Below are 19,675 nucleotides of genomic sequence, written 5' to 3'. Positions count from 1 at the left end.
CATCCTCCAGCAGAGGGCAGTACCACATTAAAACTACTATTCAGAAAAAAACAGAAGTGCAGCATCTTTTGTCTATTACCATGCATTTCCTATATTATTTTTTTTTCTTTTTTGCCTCGCCAGGTGGCTTGCAGGATCTTAGTTCCCCGACCAGGGGTTGAACCCGGGGCCAAAGGGGAAGCACGGAGTCCTGACAAGTGGACCACCAGGGAATTCCTCTATATTATTGAGTACTTATTATGTGTCACAAAAATGGAAGACTCGTTCATACAAGTTATCTGAAATACTGATGGGCAACCCTGGCATACAATTGAAGCCCTAACAATTTTAAATCCTATAATTTTAAATAACTCTGTGCTTTATTTTTGTCTACCTTCCACTTGAGTCTTCCTCTGTGTGTATATGTCCTGGGGGTGTGTGGTATCTAAAACAGCTTTGCTTTCCATTCCCTTGCAAGTAGAAATTTTCTATTGCAACCAAATAAAATGCTTATTACATAGAGCCTCATCACATAACATCATAACATTGCAGATGGGAGTTTTGTTTAAAAGAGTGTATCTCAGAACTTAGCTAAAGAGATTTCATCCTTCTAATAGCAAAAGGACCTAATCAGAAGCAGTTTAGTTCATAATGTGGTCAATTTAACATGGATCCCTACAGACAGTATAATAAGCAAAGCTCTTAAGTATTTTTTTAATATAAATTTATTTATTTTATTTATTTGTTTTTGGCCGTATTGGGTCTTCGTTGTTGTGCGTGGGCTTTCTAGTTGCGGCGAGCGGGGGCTACTCTTCGTTGCGGTGCGCAGGATTCTCATTGCAGTGGCTTCTCTTGTGGAGCACGGGCTCTAGATGTGCGGGCTTCAGTAGTTGTGGCATGTGGGCTCAGCAGTTGTGGCTCACAGGCTCTAGAGCGCAGGCTCAGTAGTTATGGCGCACGGACTTAGTTGCTCTGCAGCATGTGGGATCTTCTTGGACCAGGGCTCAAACCCGTGTCCCTTGCACTGGCAGGCGGATTCTTAACCACTGTGCCACCAGGGAAGCTCAAAGCTCTTAAGTATTAATGAACTTAAATAATTTCCTTTCTTTCCACTTTTGCGTTTGTAAAGTATTGGGTTAGCCAATAGGTTCGTTCGTTTTTTTCCGTAAGATGACTCTAGTAGCACTTAGCTGTCTTTAACTTCATTCGAAACAATTTTGTTACATTGTATGTGACAGCTGTCATATCAGCGTGCATTTTAAAAAGACTTATCAAAATTGGTGAATTTTTGTGTAGCCATTTTAATATTGAAGATGGAAGGAAAAAAGCAACATTTTCAGCATATTATGCTTTGCTATTTCAAGAAAAGTAAAAATGCATGGAAATGCACAAAAAGATTTGTGCAGTGTAGGGAAAAGGTACTGTGACTGATCAAACATGTCAAAAGTAGTTTGAGAAGTTTCGTGCTGGAGATTTCTCACTGGACGATGCTCCACAGTTAGGTAGACCAATTGAAGTAGATACTGATCAAATCAAAATATTAATTGAGAACAATCAACATTATACCACGCAGGAGATAGTCGACATACTCAAAATATCCAAATCAAGCGCTGAAAATGATTTGCACCAGCTCGGTTATGTTAATCGCTTTGATGTTTGGGTTCCATATAAGTGAAAAAAACCTTCTTGACTGTATTTCCGCATGAGATTCTCTACTTAAAGTAATGAGAACGTTCCGTTTTTAAAACAAATTGTGACGGACGATCAAAAGTGGATACTGTACAACAATGTGGAATGGAAGAGATCGTGGGGCAAGTGAAATGGACCACCACCAACCACACCAAAGGCTGGTCTTCATCCAAAGAAGGTGATGTTGTGTATATGGTGGGATTGGAAGGGAGTCCTCTATTATGAGCTCCTTTCGGAAAGCCAAACGACTGATTCCAACAAGTACTGCTCCCAATTAGACCAAATGAAAACAGCACCCGACGAAAAGCATCCAGAATTAGTCAACAAAAAATGCATACTCTTCCATCAGGATAACGCAAGACCACATGTTTCTTTGATGACCAGGCAAAAACTGTTACAGCTTGGCTGGGAAGTTCTGATTCATCCACTGTATTCACCAGACATTGCACCTTCAGATTTCCATTTATTTAGGTCTTTTTTTTTAAAATTCATATAGTTATTTATTTATTTTTGGCTGCATTGGGTCTTCATTGCTGTGTGTGGGCTTTCTTTAGTTGCGGTGAGCGGGGGCTACTCTTTTTTGTGGTGCATGGGCTTCTCATTGCGGTGGCTTCTCTTGCTGCGGAGCACGGGCCCTAGGGCATGTGGGCTTCAGTAGTTGCGGCTTGTGGGCTCAGTAGTTGTGGCTCGCGGGCTCTGGAGTGCAGGCTCAGTAGTTGTGGCACACAGGCTTAGTGGCTCCACGGCATGTGGGATCTTCCCAGACCAAGGATCGAACCCATGTCCCCTGCATTGGCAGGCAGATTCTTAACCACTGTGTCACCAGGGAAGCCCCATTTATTTAGGTCTTTACAAAATTCTCTTAATGGAAAAAACTTCAATCCCCTGGAAGACTGTAAAAGGCACCTGGAACAGTTCTTTGCTCAAAAAGATAAAAAGTTTTGGGAAGATGGAATTATGAAGTTGCCTGAAAAATGGCAGAAGGTAGTGAAACAAAAGGGTGAATATGTTGTTCAATAAAGTTTTTGGTGAAAATGAAAAATGTGTCCTTTATTTTTACTTAAAAACCAAAGGCACTTTTTGGCCAACCCAATATCAGCATATTTATGCTTTTACAGTATTTATTTGCTAAAAATTAACTTTAAACAAAGTTATTTTGGGTTATTTCACAATTGAATTATAGTTCTACTTTAGTTGAGATTTACTTCTGATATTTCTGTATGTAACACAAATAAAAGTCATCCTCCATTTGGTCAAGGTCTAGAATCCGAATGAACTTTAATTAAAAACAATATTTGGTTAAATCTCTCTCTGCTAATATCATACTCTTAATAATTAAAACTTTTCATAAGGTAAATGCCAATATATACAGATGTCAATATGAGCAAATAATGGTAGAGTGAAATTAAAACAACACATTTTTATCAAATCCCGTATTTAAAAAAAATCCCTTCTACCCTGGCACGTCCCCTATGCAATTATAATAGAAATTTAAGCTTTCATAGCCAGTGATGGAAATTATTAGCCATCAGGGCTTTCAAACTAATGCCGCCAAATGGAGAGATGAGTGGGTGGTGCTCTGTGGTCTCACAGTTTTCCTGTAATTCCTGAATATAAAGGACAGGACTTCCCTGGTGGCACAGTGGTTAAGAATCCGCCTGCCAATGCAGGGGACATGGGTTCGATCCTTGGTCCGGGAAGATCCCACATGCCGCGGAGCAACTAAGCCCGTGCGCCACAACTACTGAGCCTGCACTCTAGAGCCCACGAGCCACAACTACTGAGCCCACACACTGCAACTACTGAAGCGCACATGCCCTAGGGCCTGTTCTCCGCAGCAAGAGAAGCCACCGCAATGAGAAGCCCGTGCACCGCAACAAAGACCCAATGCAACCAAAAAAAAAAAAAAAAAGATAAGGAGCGTGCTTAGCTCTGCCCATAGCTAATCCACCTGAATTCTGTGTCTTAACGTTTTTGATCCAACTCAAAGATAAGTTCAGCTGACACTTATGAACAAGAGCCATCCATGTTCAAGAAATCTATGAGGATAAATTCTGCCTAAAGTCAGTTTTGAGATTGAAATCTGAAGTTTGGAATTTTGGAAACATGTCCCACAGAAGCAGTGCCAGTAGGGACCAGTGTCCCCAAGTCAGCCCACAAGTCAGCCCACAAAAAGCTGTTAATTCAGGAATTTGTGAAGCACAGAACTGTCCATTCTACAGAGCCTGATCACCAACAGTGTTTCCATGAGAAAATTTTCATCATTTTCTGGATTTCAAGTCGGGGATGTTAGGAACTGGTTCTTGGTTTCTATTTGCAGCTGTGGCCCTACTGGAGGGAGTCAGAAGCCCATCTCCTTCAGCTGCCGTTCTGACCACCAAGAGTGGCCCTTCCATCGCCTCCTCCCAGGATGCCCTTCATTACTGCAGGTGGAGGGAGACTGTGGAGATAAGGAAAGCCTTCCCACCCTCCCTCCACAGGATGATGCTCAAGCTGGGGGTGGAGGTGCCATCTGGAGGTCAAGGCCTGGAGGGCGAGGAGGAAGGGGCAGGCTGGGGAAAGGAGCAGAAAGGGGGTTTCCCTCTCATTCTCTGCCCTCTCCCCTCCCCCACTGCCTCTAAGGTGGTCACAGACCCCGCAGGCTGGGGTTGAGCTGAGGTGACAAGTCTGTCCGGGCGGAGAGGACTGTGAAGGGAGGAGTGCAGGGAGTCCCCAGCTGCAAGGGGAGGGAAGGGACTCACTGGTGGCTCCTGGCCAGGCAGCAGTGAGCAGGATGTCTGTCAGGCTAGGACCCGCTCCTTCTATCCCAAGGTGGTGTCAGGATGCAAGGAGGGTCTGGTACCACAAAACACTAAATAATCACAACCTTTCAGTTCCATTTCCCTAAAGTGTCCATAATAAATGCCAAAGGCTCACCTATACTTTCCCACAGTACATTCTGGGCTAACACATGAGAACATGTCACATGTAGCCTAATAAGAACACGGTACATAAAATCAAACTCCTAGAAGATAAGACCGCCCTTACAAGCTCTGTACGGTGCCTGGAACACGGCTGACAATCAATACATAGCAACCACTCACTGGACGTCAAGTTGCAAAAGACTCTATTTTTAAAAATCTCTACATTTTATTCCTGGCTGTTACTTTGAGTACATCTTTTGATAAACCTGACATTTATCTGCTAAATCTGATAAGACGAGCTAGGTGTGACTAGCACTGACTGAATCAGAAGTGATGAGTAAGTCTCTATAGTAATTTTGCAAGTTTAGTGTTTACATTTGACAGTGAGGCTGACTATATACCAGCAACCTCATAAAAACTGCTGTAACTGCTAGTGGGGAAAAAATGTCAGTGGTTTAGGAAACAACTTTCTTTTGAGTTAATCCTAATCTCCCTTGTACTCCAATCAATGTCATTCATCATTTTTGCATATTTTAGTCAGGGATTTAAACAGAATCCTCCCAAATTGGACAAAGTGCCTTAATTTTCTAAACCTATAGCCAAAACCAAATAGCACTTCTATGAACTTGTCAAGTAAACCAAGGCTTTTCTCTCCCTCCCCCCGCCCACCCCCCAAACCTAGAAAATTCTCTCTAATGACAAACGCTCCCATCCACACCACCTTCCACAGTAAACCATCAAACGAGAACAGGGGATAGTCTTTGGACCCAATTTTTTACTTGGTTTAAAATCCTTTGAAATTTAGGTTTTAATGCATAGCTTCCTTCCCAGTATCACCAGTAAAGATTTCTCTTTCTTCGCTAAAGTGCTGTGTAGTATTATTGGGCCCTGTTTTAAGGTGGGGTAGTAGGTGCTAGACGGGGTTGCATTTCACCCACAGGCCAGGTAGTTTTTATTTCTTAACTGAGCTTTCTCTCGGGGGTGAAACACTCAGCCTGATAAACAAGACCTAAAAGTAAATATTAAATTAATTTTTAAACAGCCAAGGGTACCGAAAGGGCCTATTCTTTGTCAACACCTTTCCCATGGTCCTTATTACCCTGCTAACTCCTGACTCTGTCCTCCCAATCACCATCGGTTTTTGCATTTCTTTCAAAAACACTCAAGCAAAGTCCTCTTTGATAGTGCACAGATTATACAAGTATTTGAATAAGAAAGATGGCATGTGTCCTGAAGAGTATCACCACGCAATGCCAGCAGCCTGTGAATTCACCTAAGTACTTTACAACAAAAAGAGTAACAGACTAAAGGGAAACTTCTCTCTGTGGTTTTCTTCTAAGCTGTGGGAGTGTCACTAATCATAAAGGATCTTGTGGATGATGACTTTTAGTTCTGACTTCAGTCTTCAGTTTTTAAGGGAGAGGATACTTTTATTTTCATCATGGCATGAATCCACTCTGATTGTAGCTTTGGCCCTGGTCCCTATAGAAGCCTACAACATATTTTTCCCAATTCCAGATTCAAATATTAAATAAAAACAGATGTGCAAAACTAAAGGAAAATCCGCCACCAAAAACATACCCTACCCTCCACAAAACCACCAGCTTTGGGGAAAACCAAGGTCCGCTGCCCCACGTCCTTTGCCTAAACTTAAAAAAGAACAGATTCACATTGCTCCTTAACCTGTGCTCGGCTCACTGTCCGAAGAGGCCGACGAGAGGGAGCTGAGGTCTAGAAGTTCCTGGGGTGCTCTCCACGCCCCCTCCTGGGCCATTCTTCGTCCACCCACCTGCGCAGGACCTTCTCCACATCGGCCCTGTGGTAGAGCCGGCAGAGCTCCATCAGCTGGCCCACCGTCCTCTGACTGTTGCGGAGTAAGAACTCCAGGGTGGGGCTCTGGGGCCGCTGCTCCAGGAAACACAGTTCATCGTAGGGCATGCCCCACTTGCTTGCGAAATTCCTCCAGTTTTTGACTGTTGGGTGACAGGGATCCAGCTTTATCCTGATCACGTCTAGTAAGTCCTGGTCATTGAGCAAGTCGCTGATGGTGGGGGTCAGGAGCGAGCAGGATGAACAGGTACAGTTTTCTGCACAGGACGCATCCTTGCTTATATCTGCGGGGACAAACGATACGGTCCACGTGTCAGCAAGAGGCCCAAGAGGCGCGCTCATCTCTTCCGTGCTTTACTTTCCCGCTGAAAGGTTCATAGCATCAGTGTAAGTACAACAGCGCATCTTACAGAGATATTTCAGGATACTCATTTCTACATACTCACCAATAACGTGTTCTTCTTTATGGCCAAGGGTGGCTGCTTTGCCGGAAGCGGTGGCAAGATTTTATAAAGCCAGTTTTCCTTTCTTTCTGAGACTCTCTGTCGCCCAGGCTGTGCATCTGTGAGACTGCTGGCCAGACGAGGGCCCCGAGGAGCAGGGCTTTCTCCGTGGGCAAACTGCCAGTCCAGGGCTGTCGGACTCTTCATCTCACGAGAAACCAGCCCTCCTCGCCTGCTCTCAACCCTCACCCCTTCCAAGTTACAAGTCAGCCCTGACAGCTTCTTAAAGCCAAGCACAGCATGTGAGGGTGTAAAGGATTGCATAATTCTTTAAAAGGTCTTTAAAAAAAAAAAATAGGGCTTCCCTGGTGGCGCAGTGGTTGCGAGTCCGCCTGCCGATGCAGGGGACACGGGGTCGTGCCCCGGTCCGGGAGGATCCCACATGCCGCGGAGCGGCTGGGCCCGTGAGCCATGGCTGCTGAGCCTGTGCATCCGCAACAGGAGAGGCCACAACAGTGAGAGGCCCGCGTACCGCCAAAAAAAAAAAAAAAATACACACACACCCAAAACTGGAATATCCACTCCATATGTGTATTTGAAAATGAGTGATAATTGATAATGCCAGAAAACGTACTTTTTAGATTTATGGCCACCTTATCATGCCTTTGCCTTTATCTCTGTTTTCTTCACCCATGGGGCTGCCTTTGAAGTGGAGCCAACACCCTGAGGTGCGCAGCAGGTGGGACGAGTGGGTGGCTTTGAGCTCAGCCTCAGCAAGAGCAGCCCCGGCGCGGAGGAAGGACAAACTTCCCCATCGGTCATCTTTGGCCTCATGCAGTACCCGGCAGCACGTTAGCAGGAGGGTGAAGGTAGTAGGTAAGTGGTGAGTAGGTCAGAGGTTAGTAGGTCAGAGGCAAACCAGTTACAGTAAAATTGTAAGCAGGGTCTGTACAGCATGGCAACCCAGGCGACTTAAAATATGCAACAGCACTGGGTCTCCTGACCCCTCTGACCAGGGACATTAACAGCTAAAGGTGACACTAGAGATCACTGGCTTGGAAAATTCTGGGAGGTTATGATGACCTTTTCTACACTGAGCCGTGTGGACTTCCCAATTTAGGAAAGTAAAGATCTCAGAAAAAGGGACTCACTTTGGTGACTGTAAGATTGAGAACCAGCAATTTTGAGGCAAGCACACAGTAAAAGATAACAAGAGCCGTGAAAATTACGTTCATGCTCTTTGACCTACTAACGTAACTTCTGAGAATCCAGCCTAAGGAGATCATCTAGAATATGTATATACACGAACATTTTAATTACAGTTTATTCATATTATCCATTTTTTAAAAAACAGTTTAAAAAGTTAGGGGACTAGTGGAATAACTTATTGTACTATTTGATGGGATATTATTTAAGTAATTATGAAGACTACGTAGCAACCTAGAAAATGTTTGTGCTCTCACATTAAGTGGAAAACGCAAGATGTGAGGAATTTATGTACTCATTACAACTATGGAAAAAGTCTCTTAATATTACTATGGAAGGAAATGTACAAAAGTTATAATAGCTGTTGTGGTTAATGTGGTAGGATTATGTTTCTATTTTCCAAACTTTCTCTAGTGGTGGTGTATTTCTATGATAACTAAAACAATGTATTACATTAATAAATATATTGTTTAGCATAGAGAAGGCTTAGCAGTGGAGTGACCCTCCTCTTTGCCAAGCTTCACTTACGCCTTTGAGCCCACTCCTCACTTCTTTCCCCATGATTTGTTTCATCAAATATCTCCTTTCCTTCCCCTCATCTCCAGCCACCCAACTCTACTGATCCTCTTTCCTTCATCTACAAATATGTACAGGGCTCCTCTATCATAAAAAATAAGAACCTCAGGGCTTCCCTGGTGGCGCAGTGGTTGGGAGTCCGCCTGCCGATGCAGGGGACGCGGGTTCGTGCCCCGGTCTGGGGGGATCCCACATGCCGCGGAGCGGCTGGGCCCATGAGCCATGGCCGCTGGGCCTGCGCGTCCGGAGCCTGTGCTCCGCAGCGGGAGAGGCCACAGCAGGGAGAGGCCCGAGTAACGCAAAAATAAATAAATAAATAAGAACCTCGAGCTTCCCTGGTGGCGCAAATGCTTGAGAGTCCGCCTACCGATGCAGGGGACACGGGTTCGTGCCCCGGTCCGGGAGGATCCCACATGCCGCGGAGTGACTGGGCCCGTGAGCCATGGCCGCTGAGCCTGCGCGTCCGGAGTCTGTGCTCCGCAACGGGAGAGGCCACAACAGTGAGAGGCCTGCGTACCGCAAAAAAAAAAAACTACCTCAAACTGCCCTCCTCTAGCTTCATAACTCACTGAAGTGACTTTCTCTTAACTCTAATTTACTGTTTTTATAAAATGTATCTATTTATTATTATTCTTTTGGCCACACCACACGGCACGTGGGATCTTAGTTTCCTGAGCAGGGATCGAACCCGTGGCCCCTGCAGTGGAAGCGTGGAGTCTTAACCACCCGCCAGGGAAGCCCCAATTTACTATTAAACTTCTAGAAGGAGAATTCAAAACCCGTTGCTTCCAATGCCTCATCATGTTCTTAATCTTCACCTTCTTTGGCTTTGAGCAGCATCTGACCCAGCCTAGTTCTTGCCAAACCCTGTAGAGACTGGACCCAGTTCCCTACACTGCAACTGTGGGCCAGAGTCCAGTTCTGATGGGGTAGAAAAGTCCAGAGAAGCACATCCCCACCTGCCTTTGAGGATCACCCAGACCTCCTGCTGCTGCTGACGCCCCCATCACACCAGCTCCCCTTGGATCTGGCTGCCTCTGGAACTGGGCCCAAGACTCTTTTGCCCCTTTGGACACTGTCTATTGCACTGCAGGCTGTGTATTCCCTGAAGGTTCCTTCTGAAAGCCAAGCTCCATATCCCCAGGCATACCCTACCATGTCCTGGACACATCCCTTCTCTTCTCAGCCTGATATGCTAAGATCCTAGCCTGTCTCATGGCTGAGTCCTTGGGAGTTCCAAGGAAGCGCTCTAGCACTGTTCTCAGCCTGAAGTTTTCCCCTTCCACATTCTCTCTCCCTTTGGTCACCTTCTCCACTCCCAACAACCTCTACAAAACTCTCCTACTAGAATAGAAGACCCTTTCTTTTTGCATCTGCAGGACCCAGTACAGCCCTCGGCATATAGTAAATGCTTAACCAACGTGGGCTGAATGAGTGAGTGAATAAATGAATGGTCAGCCCTGCCCACTCACTTGGGCTCCAGAACTGACTACTGGAAAGCTCCTCTTGATGTTCAGAAGACATCTCCAACTCAAAGGACCCGAAACAGTACTTAAATTTCTCCTGCTATGCACACAAAGCACCTCAAGTCCCCTATTTACACTTGCAGTTCCCCAGCATCCTTACAGATTTCTTCTCTCTATCCAACCAGTTACCAGGGTCCCAGCCTCCCCTGGAAGCTCTCCAAACCTCTCTTACTATTCCCCGTGAATTCCTTGAATATAATCTGTGCTCCAGAGAAGGGGGACTACTCAGTTCCCTGAACAGACAACCTGTATTTTCCTTTTCTTCAAAGTTTAATTAAAAGAAAAGAAGAAAACTAATATAAGCTCAGTGTAGAACATTTAAAAATTATATACAATTGTGAATTTTGTATACACTTGAACATTTAGGGTTTTCCCATATTTTCATGACTATGAGGAACAGTTCGATGCAGATCCTTACATATAAAAATTTGGGGCACATCTTTAACCATCTCACCAGTAATGGGATTATTAGGCCAAAAGTTATGAGCATTTTTAGGCTATCAATGCATATACGCTAAATTGCTTTCCAGAAATAAATGCTGTACCAATTTATACTCCAAACAGAGTATAGTGATGGTGCTTATCTCACTTCACTTTTGTCAGCACCAAATATTACTTTAAAAAAATCTTTGTCAGTTGCATAGGTGGAAATTAACAAAGATTTCCTCCATGCCTTTTCTGGTATTTTCTCTCTGATCAGTTATCTCTCTTCTTTCTCTCTCCCTTTCACTGAACTTCCTCTAACTGGGCTTCCCTTCAGCTACTGAACTTCATCCATTCTATAAAACCCACCTCAGGGCTTCCCTGGTGGCGCAGTGGTTAAGAATCCGCCTGCCAATGCAGGGGACACGGGTTTGAACCCGGGTCCTGGAAGATCCCACATGGCACGGAGCAACTAAGCCTGTGCGCCACAACTACTGAGCCCGCGAGCCACAACTACTGAATCCCGCGCGCCTAGAAGCCTGTGCTCCGCAACAAGAGAAGCCACCGTGATGAGAAGCCTACGTTCCACACAAAGAGTAGCCCCCGCTCACCGCAACTAGAGAAAGCCCACACGCAGCAACGAAGACCCAATGCAGCCAAAAATAAATAAATAAAACAAATTTATATATATTAAAAAAACCCACCTCAGATACACCCCTTCATGAAATCCCCCAGCTCCTGCCTAGAATGCTGTCTCATCCAGAATCCCATCATTTTGTTTGCATCTCCTGACTCTGCCTTGCAGTGAGATATTCTGTATGGTTTTTGTTGTTGTTTTTCTTCCTCATTTACCTTAAATGCCCTGAGAACAGATCCATATCCTTCCACAGTATGTCCCACATCTTACAGTTCTAAAATGTTGAATTACATTTACATGTAATATAGTGAGAGTTATTCTTCAGCTTCATTAATAACAGTATACAAAGAAATAAGACTTTAGCTGCATGGTGGGACAGAAGTTTACTTATTTAAAAAAAAAAAGAACTGTCTAATGGTGAAGGTGGTTTTGCAGTAAAAGGGGGAAACTGTGCAATTTTCTTTGCCCTTATTTAAAGGTAGGGTCAGGGGCTTCCCTGGTGGCTCAGTGGTTGAGAGTCCGCCTGCCGATGCAGGCGAAACGGGTTCATGCCCCGGTCTGGGAAGATCCCACATGCCGCGGAGCGGCTAGGCCCGTGAGCCATGGCCGCTGAGCCTGCACATTCGGAGCCTATGCTCCGCAACGAGAGAGGCCACAACAGTGAGAGGCCCGCGTACCGCAAAAAAAAAAAAAGTTTAAAGGTAGGGTCAAAATAATATTCTGTCAAGTGGAAAAGAAAGCAGCTTACCAAAGGGTATGTATAATTCAGTTTTTGTAAAAACAAAATAATACGGTCATTTATATCCACATAAAGTATATGTTATGCACACATTCATGGGCACAGAAAAAATCTGGAGGTACATATAACAACAATGTTAACAATGGATAGTTCCTAATTTTCTATAGTTACTGTGTTTATTTGGCTACTTAAAAATATTTTTTAAATGTCACAGAAAAATAAAGTAGGATTTACCCCTCTAAGTCCAGAATTAAATGTATTAGTGTCTGAAAGTCTGCTTTGTATTACCTCCATAAGACTCAGGGTTGGCAATGTTTTCTCCTTTAGTGTCAAGAAGAAGAATGAAAACATCATTAAGGGTTCTGTGAAGCTCCTCTAAGCCTTCTAGTATATAAGAAGCTTCTATTTCTTTGAACAACTACATAGACTACAAAATTATCAGTTTGTTTTAAAATATATGATGTGTCAAAAAGCCTACTGATGTTTTCCTTTTGTATTTTCAATGACACAAATGCTAAGCCATTTAGTGAACTGGAATCTACCGAAACTGCCAACAGTTGTGAATTTAAAGTTGCCTTTTAGAATCATAAACTATAATTAGCTCTCTGAGGACTTAAACAGAGAAATGTGTTTCTTTTCCTATGAAATACATTTTGTCCTGCCCTGCTATAAACACCTATCATGTAACAGTGCACATGGAAGGAAAGATTGGGTCATGCCTTGGGGAAGAAACAATTGTGGAGAGAGAGACTCAGGACCAAAGAAGTTTTCATCAGAAATGGGGAAAAATGGGATTATTATTTGATGCTTCTCAATAGCAAGCACAGGGTGGCTGTACAGCAGAAACTCAAAAACTGTTTAGTTAAATGAATGAATGAGAACTGTGCTTTCTCCTCAGGAGACAAGGTAGGTTTCTTACTAGTGTTTGATGAATTTTAGGACCTGAAGAGAGAATTACTAGTAAAGGGAAGAGAATGTTGCTGATGTCTGCTGGCAGTTATCAGATATGGTGGGAAATAGAACAGAATTGGTCTTCAAACACAAAAAGACGGATTGATTCTAGATTTGGGGGAAGGAAAGGAGAGTGTTATTGAGAAAAGAGAAGTTAATTATGTATAAAAATTCACTTAGATTCTCTAACAAGTAGGGTCCTCACTTGTCATATTTTGACACTTGACTTGGGTATTTTCCACCGATGCAAAACAAGAATGTATTACACCATTAATTTATGATGACTTCTTATTGTAGCGGCCAAAACCCTGGAAGGACTTGCCCTCTGTAAGTTCAGTTTGAGTACTGGCTTAAACTAAGGAAGAATTTATCAGCGGAGAAAGGGCCAAATTTCTCAGCGATTTTCATCACCACAGTAACTGTCATTTATCAAATGCCTAACGTATAACCGGCCCTGCACTGAGTCCTTTACACACATAATACTGAAGCATCCGATTCTGCATGTGTATCAGATGGGGCCCATCAAACCCCGGTGCTCCAGCTTCCCAGCTGGCACTTAACATCCAGGGACTTTAGATTCCTCATCTATCACATGGAGATGATAATAATTCCTACAGCTCATGAATTAAATGAGATAAATGACGTGAAGGCATTTTTGTCAAGTCTTATGTCAATGTTATTTAATGATGTTAGGTTTTACATTTATTTTTTTTTAAGTAGACTGGAAAAAAAAGAATCCCCATGTCATCTGGCCTCTGTTGACACCTCCTAGCTCACCACATTTTCTACTGCTCCTCACTGCCCACACTTGTCCCTAGAACACTAAGCTCAATGCCGCCTCAGGACCTTTGCACCAACTAGTTCTGTCCCCTGGAGTCCTCCTTCCTCAGATCTCCACATGGCTGGCTTCTTTGCATTATTTAGACCTTGGTGCACATTCTTAGCTAAAGAAGCATCCTTTCCCTGCAGGCAAAACCCATTGTACTCATTTATTTTCCTCAAGGCACCTACCACCATATGAAATTACTTATTTGTATTTATTGTCTGTCACTCCCAACTAGTATATAAACTCCAAGAGGAAAGGGATGTAGATGTCTGATGTCACCACTTCCTTACAGGCACATAGTAGGCACTCAATAATGTCTGCTGAGTAAATCAAATGAATGAAGAATGGGACACAGAGAAACAGTCAAATTAGAAACCTCTGGGCAGCCTATGAAGAGCTATCTAGACATTTTCAGACAAACTGAAAGTTTTTTAGTGCTGAGTATATACAAGGCAGAAGAAAGATGGCTGGTTGCTATGGAGACAGAGTACACTGAGTACCACAGAGGTTATCCACATGAGCTTTAGAGGCGTGCCGACCGACTGTCAATACAGTCGAGGCTGTGCGGGTGTGCAGCTTGGACAGGTTACTGAGCTTGCTAACACCATGGCCTCCCTCTCTGAACAGCGAGAGCGATACCTATTTCATTAGGTTGTTGAGAGGATTAAATGATATCATCCCTTAAAGCCTTATCCTAGTGCGTGGTAAGTATGCAACAAAGAATTAGTAGCTGTAGGGCTTCCCTGGTGATGCAGTGGTTGAGAGTCCGCCTGCTGATGCAGGGGACACGGGTTCGTGCCCCGGTCCGGGAAGATCCCACGTGCCACGGAGCGGCTGGGCCCGTAAGCCGTGGCCGCTGAGCCTGTGCATCCGGAGCCTGCGCATCCGGAGCCTGTGCTCCGCAACGGGAGAGGCCACAACAGTGAGAGGCCCGTGTGCCGCAAAAAAAAAAAAAAAAATTAGTAGCTGCGGGTAAGGAACCATAACCAACAGCCTTTTTTAAAGCAGTGGTTCTCAACCTTGGCCAAAAAATGGAACTCTCTGACCCCCCTTACCCTGCCCCTCCTGCAGAGATTTACAAAATCCTGATGTCTGGTGCCACCCACGAGATCCTTATTTATTTGGTCCAGGGTGCAGGCAGGACATGGGAATTTTTTTTAAGCTCTCCTGACAATTCTAATGTGCAGTCAGGGTTGAAAACCGTTGCCTTAAAGACATCTACAGAGTAAGTTCTCAGTCAGAAGGGCCTGCCAAGAGTAGATTTTAGAATGACAGCTACTTCTCTTTGAAAGATACTGTGTCTGCTTGGTGATTAGGAGTCTGTGGATAGATAATACTTCCCTATGCTCATAAGCAGAATGGATTTTCCTACGGGGCTTTTTTTGCCCCTCTCCCCCTATTCTTCATCCTCTCTCTCACACACATTTTACATCAAACCTTAAAGAAGAGTTCAGAAATCAAGCATGTTCATCGACAAGGTATGTCTATGTCATTTAAAGCAAAGTAAGAAACAGTTCGTGTCCAATGATGCAGTGTCTAACTCTCAAGTTTGAGGCTGGCAGGTTATAAAATGCTGGTCAATTAACAGTTAATTGGAACAAGACAGAATTCACAAGGGTCATGATTGGCTGAGCCTAGAAAATGGCTTCAGTCAGGATGTCAGCAGTGGATCACAGATTGACTTAATGTACCTCCCTGCAGGGGACGTGCTGTTTTATCTTGTACGTCCTGGCTTTTCAAGAGCTATTACCACACGGGTGTTTTCCTCCAAAGCACTCAGTGCCACTGCTGGCTCTCAGATCGTTTATAATAATGCTCCTCATGATAACTAGGTCTTGAGTTAGCTCAAACAATTAAATAGTAAACATTTTGTATTGGCAGCTTTGAAAACAGCAAAACATTGTGGTTCTAAAATAAAATAACTCTCTCCTAGGTGTCTATTAATTATGAGATTTGGAAAATACCAAGTGTCAAACTACAGTCAAATACTTCTGCAGTTATGTTTGTTAAGGGTGTCAATTCACTCTTTTTTCTGTGTGTGGTGTCCAATGGGGTTGGAAATAAATATATTTAAAATGCCAGTTTATGGCTCTGAGAAATCACTGGGGTGCCCACATACCACACGACTCATTAGAGGTAGTTATTTGATATGAGCTGGAAAACGATGAAGAATTATTTTTATCTATTAAGAAACTGACCCAAGGGCTTTTGGTGGGTGTTTGATCTCTTAACCAAAGGGAAAAACAATATGGTTTCATTTTCCCTCTCTGAAATACCCCTTTAAGAAGACATCAAGTTGCTAACATCCCTGGGGAGGCTAACTGACAAACTGGATGGATCCTGGCTAGTAAACCACGCAGGGCATTCTGTCATCAAACAAAACTGGAGTGTAGAAGGCACGTTTAAAGAAAAAGAAACACGCATAAGAAAGGACCCAGGTTAAAATTCAACACAGAATTTTACATAAATTCTGAAATTATGTGACACAAACATATTTAGTAAGTGTCACTTTATGGACCTAATTTGAAAAAAATGAAAATCCTATTGTACATTCACTTCTATGGGGAAACTAGGTTTAGATGAGGCAACTGCTGAATTATACAAAGTCGTCAGAAAAGTCAGTCTTGAAAAACAGGTAACTGTGGAGAATAGATGGGGAGGCGGGTCATGGTCCAGGTGATAAATACCTCCACCAGAAGTGAGAACAAGAAGAGGTTTTTAACTTTACTATTTGGGAGTTTTGTGTGTTTTGTTTGTTTGTTTTTATAACTGAGGCTTATTCCTTTAATGCCCAAATGTTTTCACTTTGAAAAATTGCCTGAAAACATTGTAAAATGTTAATGTCTCCTGAGGGCTTGCTTCTGTATTCAACGGTTCCACCCAGGGGGCTTTGCTTTTCTAGTAGTAGCTGATTCTGAATTGTACTTATTCTTTCCTTGATTACAAACTGTCATTTCTCACTCTGGTCAATTCCCTCCTTCTATCCGAGAGCCCTCCGTTCTCCCCATAGTCCTTATTTTAACCAGATATAAACTGGATGGCAGGTAACTAAGGTTTTCAAATTGCAAGAATTAAATAAAAGCCAGGCTCTGAGTTAAGGCTTGACCAAGGGCCTGATGTGGGGAAAGCAGCAAGCTTCTGGGAAAGGTGTTTCAGCGGCTCAGAGGCTGACTCTGTGGGAGTCGGGGTGGACCTTGGCTTTGTTCCAGAGGGAGACTCTGAGCTGGAAGCCTGACCTTCACCTCCATGTGTGACACTCAGGTATTCAACATGTGTGCTACACAGGCGATGCGTCTGACCAATAGAGAGGCAGCCTGGTCTGGTGGGGATGGGAGTGTTGGGTCTGGCCTGGGGCTTGACTCCCACTTAGGACCTATGTGATGGGCACCAGCCACGGAACCCAGGGCTACTTCTGTTGCATCCACCTGGTGAAGAAAATAACTGGACCCACAGAGTTGTCATGAACGCTTTTTTTTCTGAGTATATCTCTAAAAGTGCTTGAAGGGGGCCTGGTACATGGCAAATGCTAAATTAGTGTAAGTAAAACAATAAGATAAATCTTACTTAGGTGGCAACCCTCATTCAAAGAAGAAATATAGGGATCTGCTTTTGCCCTTTTTTCCAAGAGCAAAGCCAATAAGTCAATGTCTCTCATTTGCTTGTTTATGGGAAAAAAACCCCAAACCCAACCAAACACCTGTACACTCCTCTGGCCAAAGCATCGTGCTGGGTGGTACAGCTGTTGACTTCAGCAGTACAATTTCTCTCAGTAATACTACCTGCTATCACTGTGAAAAGTTTATTCTCTTTGAAAATCTTCCATGTCTTTTTTTTTTTTTTTTTTTTTTGCGGTACACGGGGCTCTCACTGCTGTGGCCTCTCCCGCCGCGGAGCACAGTCTCTGGACACGCAGGCCCAGCGGCCATGGCCCACGGGCCCAGCCGCTCCGTGGCACATGGGATCCTCCCAGACTGGGGCACGAACCTGCGTCCCCTGCATCGGCAGGCGGACTCCCAACCACTGCGCCACCAGGGAAGCCCCTTCCATGTCATTTTGACACAGGTAAAAATTTTTAGAGACAACCTGAAATTTGATTATTAATGACCTTAACTCATAAGAGTCTTTGAACGGTTTATAGATATTCCTAAGCAACTTACTTGATTCATTCTCATTTTAGCTGACGTTTCACATTAGAGTACAGGGTGTTAGTCTTTAAAAAGTTTAAATGTAGATTTTTTTTAATTAGAAAAGAAATATGTGCTTGTCACAGAAAATCTAAAAACTCAGGTGAGCATATGGAAAAAAATTTCATGTTCTCATCACCCAGGCCCATCACAGTTAGCCTTTAAGAGATTTCCTTGGTTATTTTACCACATATTGTATGTATTTGCCTACACTGGATCATTTGTTATATATACATTTGTATATACAGATTAAAGTTCTGGGGGTAGATTTTTCTGATACCCACTCATGTTAGAAATTTTTTAAATATAGGATAGTGAAAAGATTATTAAAATTGCCTCTGCCTGTATGCAAAGATGCTTTCCCCTCCTCCACCTCACTCAGCTAGGTGCTTCTAATTTGAGCCTGTGTCTGCTGCAGTATTTGTGGAAGAGGGAAAATTATTAGCCTGTGGCCTTAGCCTCTAGTAGGGGTGGATTCTGGTCCAAAGAAGGTGAGTTCCACTGGGTGCCTGGATGGGACCCCAGACATTGGGCCCGTCCCATGAAACCTGGTAGGTAAGCGCCACTGGAAGTTCTCCTGGCCCAGTTTCTCCTGGATTTCTCTAATCACAGAAGGACAGTAGCTAAACTGGAACTAGAATCCCAAATTCTGTCTTCCAGAACTATACCTTTGCCATTTGGCCTCCTTAGAGAGCCTGCCACACAGTGGGTCTTTAAGAAATAAAAATCTGTTGCATGACAAAAAACCACATGGAATCTCACCACCCAGAGATAAAATTACTGCCAACATCATATTTCTAAGGAAAAAAAATTGATTATGCACCACAAGTTCTGATTTTCAGCATTGTTACTTGGGCACAGCCTGGGATTGATGACAGATTATCCTAAGGCTTTTATGAGTCACCAACCCTTCCTTAAAAAAGAAACAAACCAACCCCTGATGAATAGGGCCATTCAATATGTGTTTTGAAAGATATTTTAAAATGTTGGTGAGGTTTTTTTTTTTCCTAATTATTATTTTGGTAGCTTATTTTAATGCTCACTCCATATTTTCCCCATGATTAATTAATGAGGAATCTAAACACTGCCAAAGTTTCTATCTTACAATAAAGAATACAAAAGGCAGCGGGGGATGAGGCAGGGGAGACAAACTTTAAATGTTTCTTGGTTAAACACACTAGAAGCAGAAAATGGTGAGCACCAGCACATGGTCTAACGTCAGGAGGGGCCCCTTTGGCTCCCTAAGTGCCAGAGGAGGGAAGCGGGCAGCAGGCGGCTGAGCAGCCCTTCCCACGCTGACTCAGTTTGCCTACATCCCATTATTCGCTTCCACCTGGCAAAGTTCTCTGCCAACACTGGGCTCCCAGAACTCAGAGGGAGGGAGGGTCAATTCGACCCTCACCTGATCCTAAACCCGTCCACTTGAGAAGCCTGCTATACCCCCCCACCCCAAGCGAAGGAGGGTTAACACAGAGAAAATACTCTCTGAAGCCTTTTGTGAAATCCTGTAAGATTTCTTTGCACTTCACTGTGGTGTGTGGTTGGGAAGTTTCTCTAGTGTGTAATACAGATTTTGAAGGTTAATGATAAACATCTCAAATGACCTTGAATTTAGCCACACTAGCTATCACTGAAGCCCAGATACCTTTAGAGTCAATCATTTACCTGAAAGGGGATCTCCAGTACTGTCTGGAAAGCCATTTTCTTCTCCCTTAAAAAACAAAAAGCAATCTTCGTTAAAACCATACCCATACATGATTAGA

At 43.6% G+C, this 19,675-nt stretch overlaps 1 protein-coding gene across 3 annotated transcripts in view; it reads right to left on the bottom strand.

Moving 5' to 3' along the window:
- Positions 1 to 6,115: 6,115 nt before the first annotated feature.
- The window catches only part of EDARADD (EDAR associated via death domain), a gene marked incomplete at its 5' end in the record, with an annotated part of 56,216 nt that continues 42,656 nt past the window's right edge, over positions 6,116 to 19,675 (bottom strand). For all 3 annotated transcript variants that reach the window (XM_081230597.1, XM_081230598.1, XM_081230599.1), the window contains 2 exons: positions 6,116 to 6,685; positions 19,578 to 19,623. In XM_081230597.1, the coding sequence (XP_081086723.1) occupies positions 6,303 to 6,685; positions 19,578 to 19,623 (429 nt within the window). In that variant the 3' untranslated portion in view covers positions 6,116 to 6,302. The remainder of the gene's footprint in view (positions 6,686 to 19,577; positions 19,624 to 19,675) is intronic.

Source organism: Mesoplodon bidens (genome assembly GCF_964165515.1).
Source record: "Mesoplodon bidens genome assembly, chromosome: 1".
NCBI classification, from domain to species: domain Eukaryota; kingdom Metazoa; phylum Chordata; class Mammalia; order Artiodactyla; family Ziphiidae; genus Mesoplodon; species Mesoplodon bidens.
The sequence above is the reverse complement of the archived record's forward strand: the minus strand, read 5'-3'. Positions and strand labels throughout refer to the sequence as shown.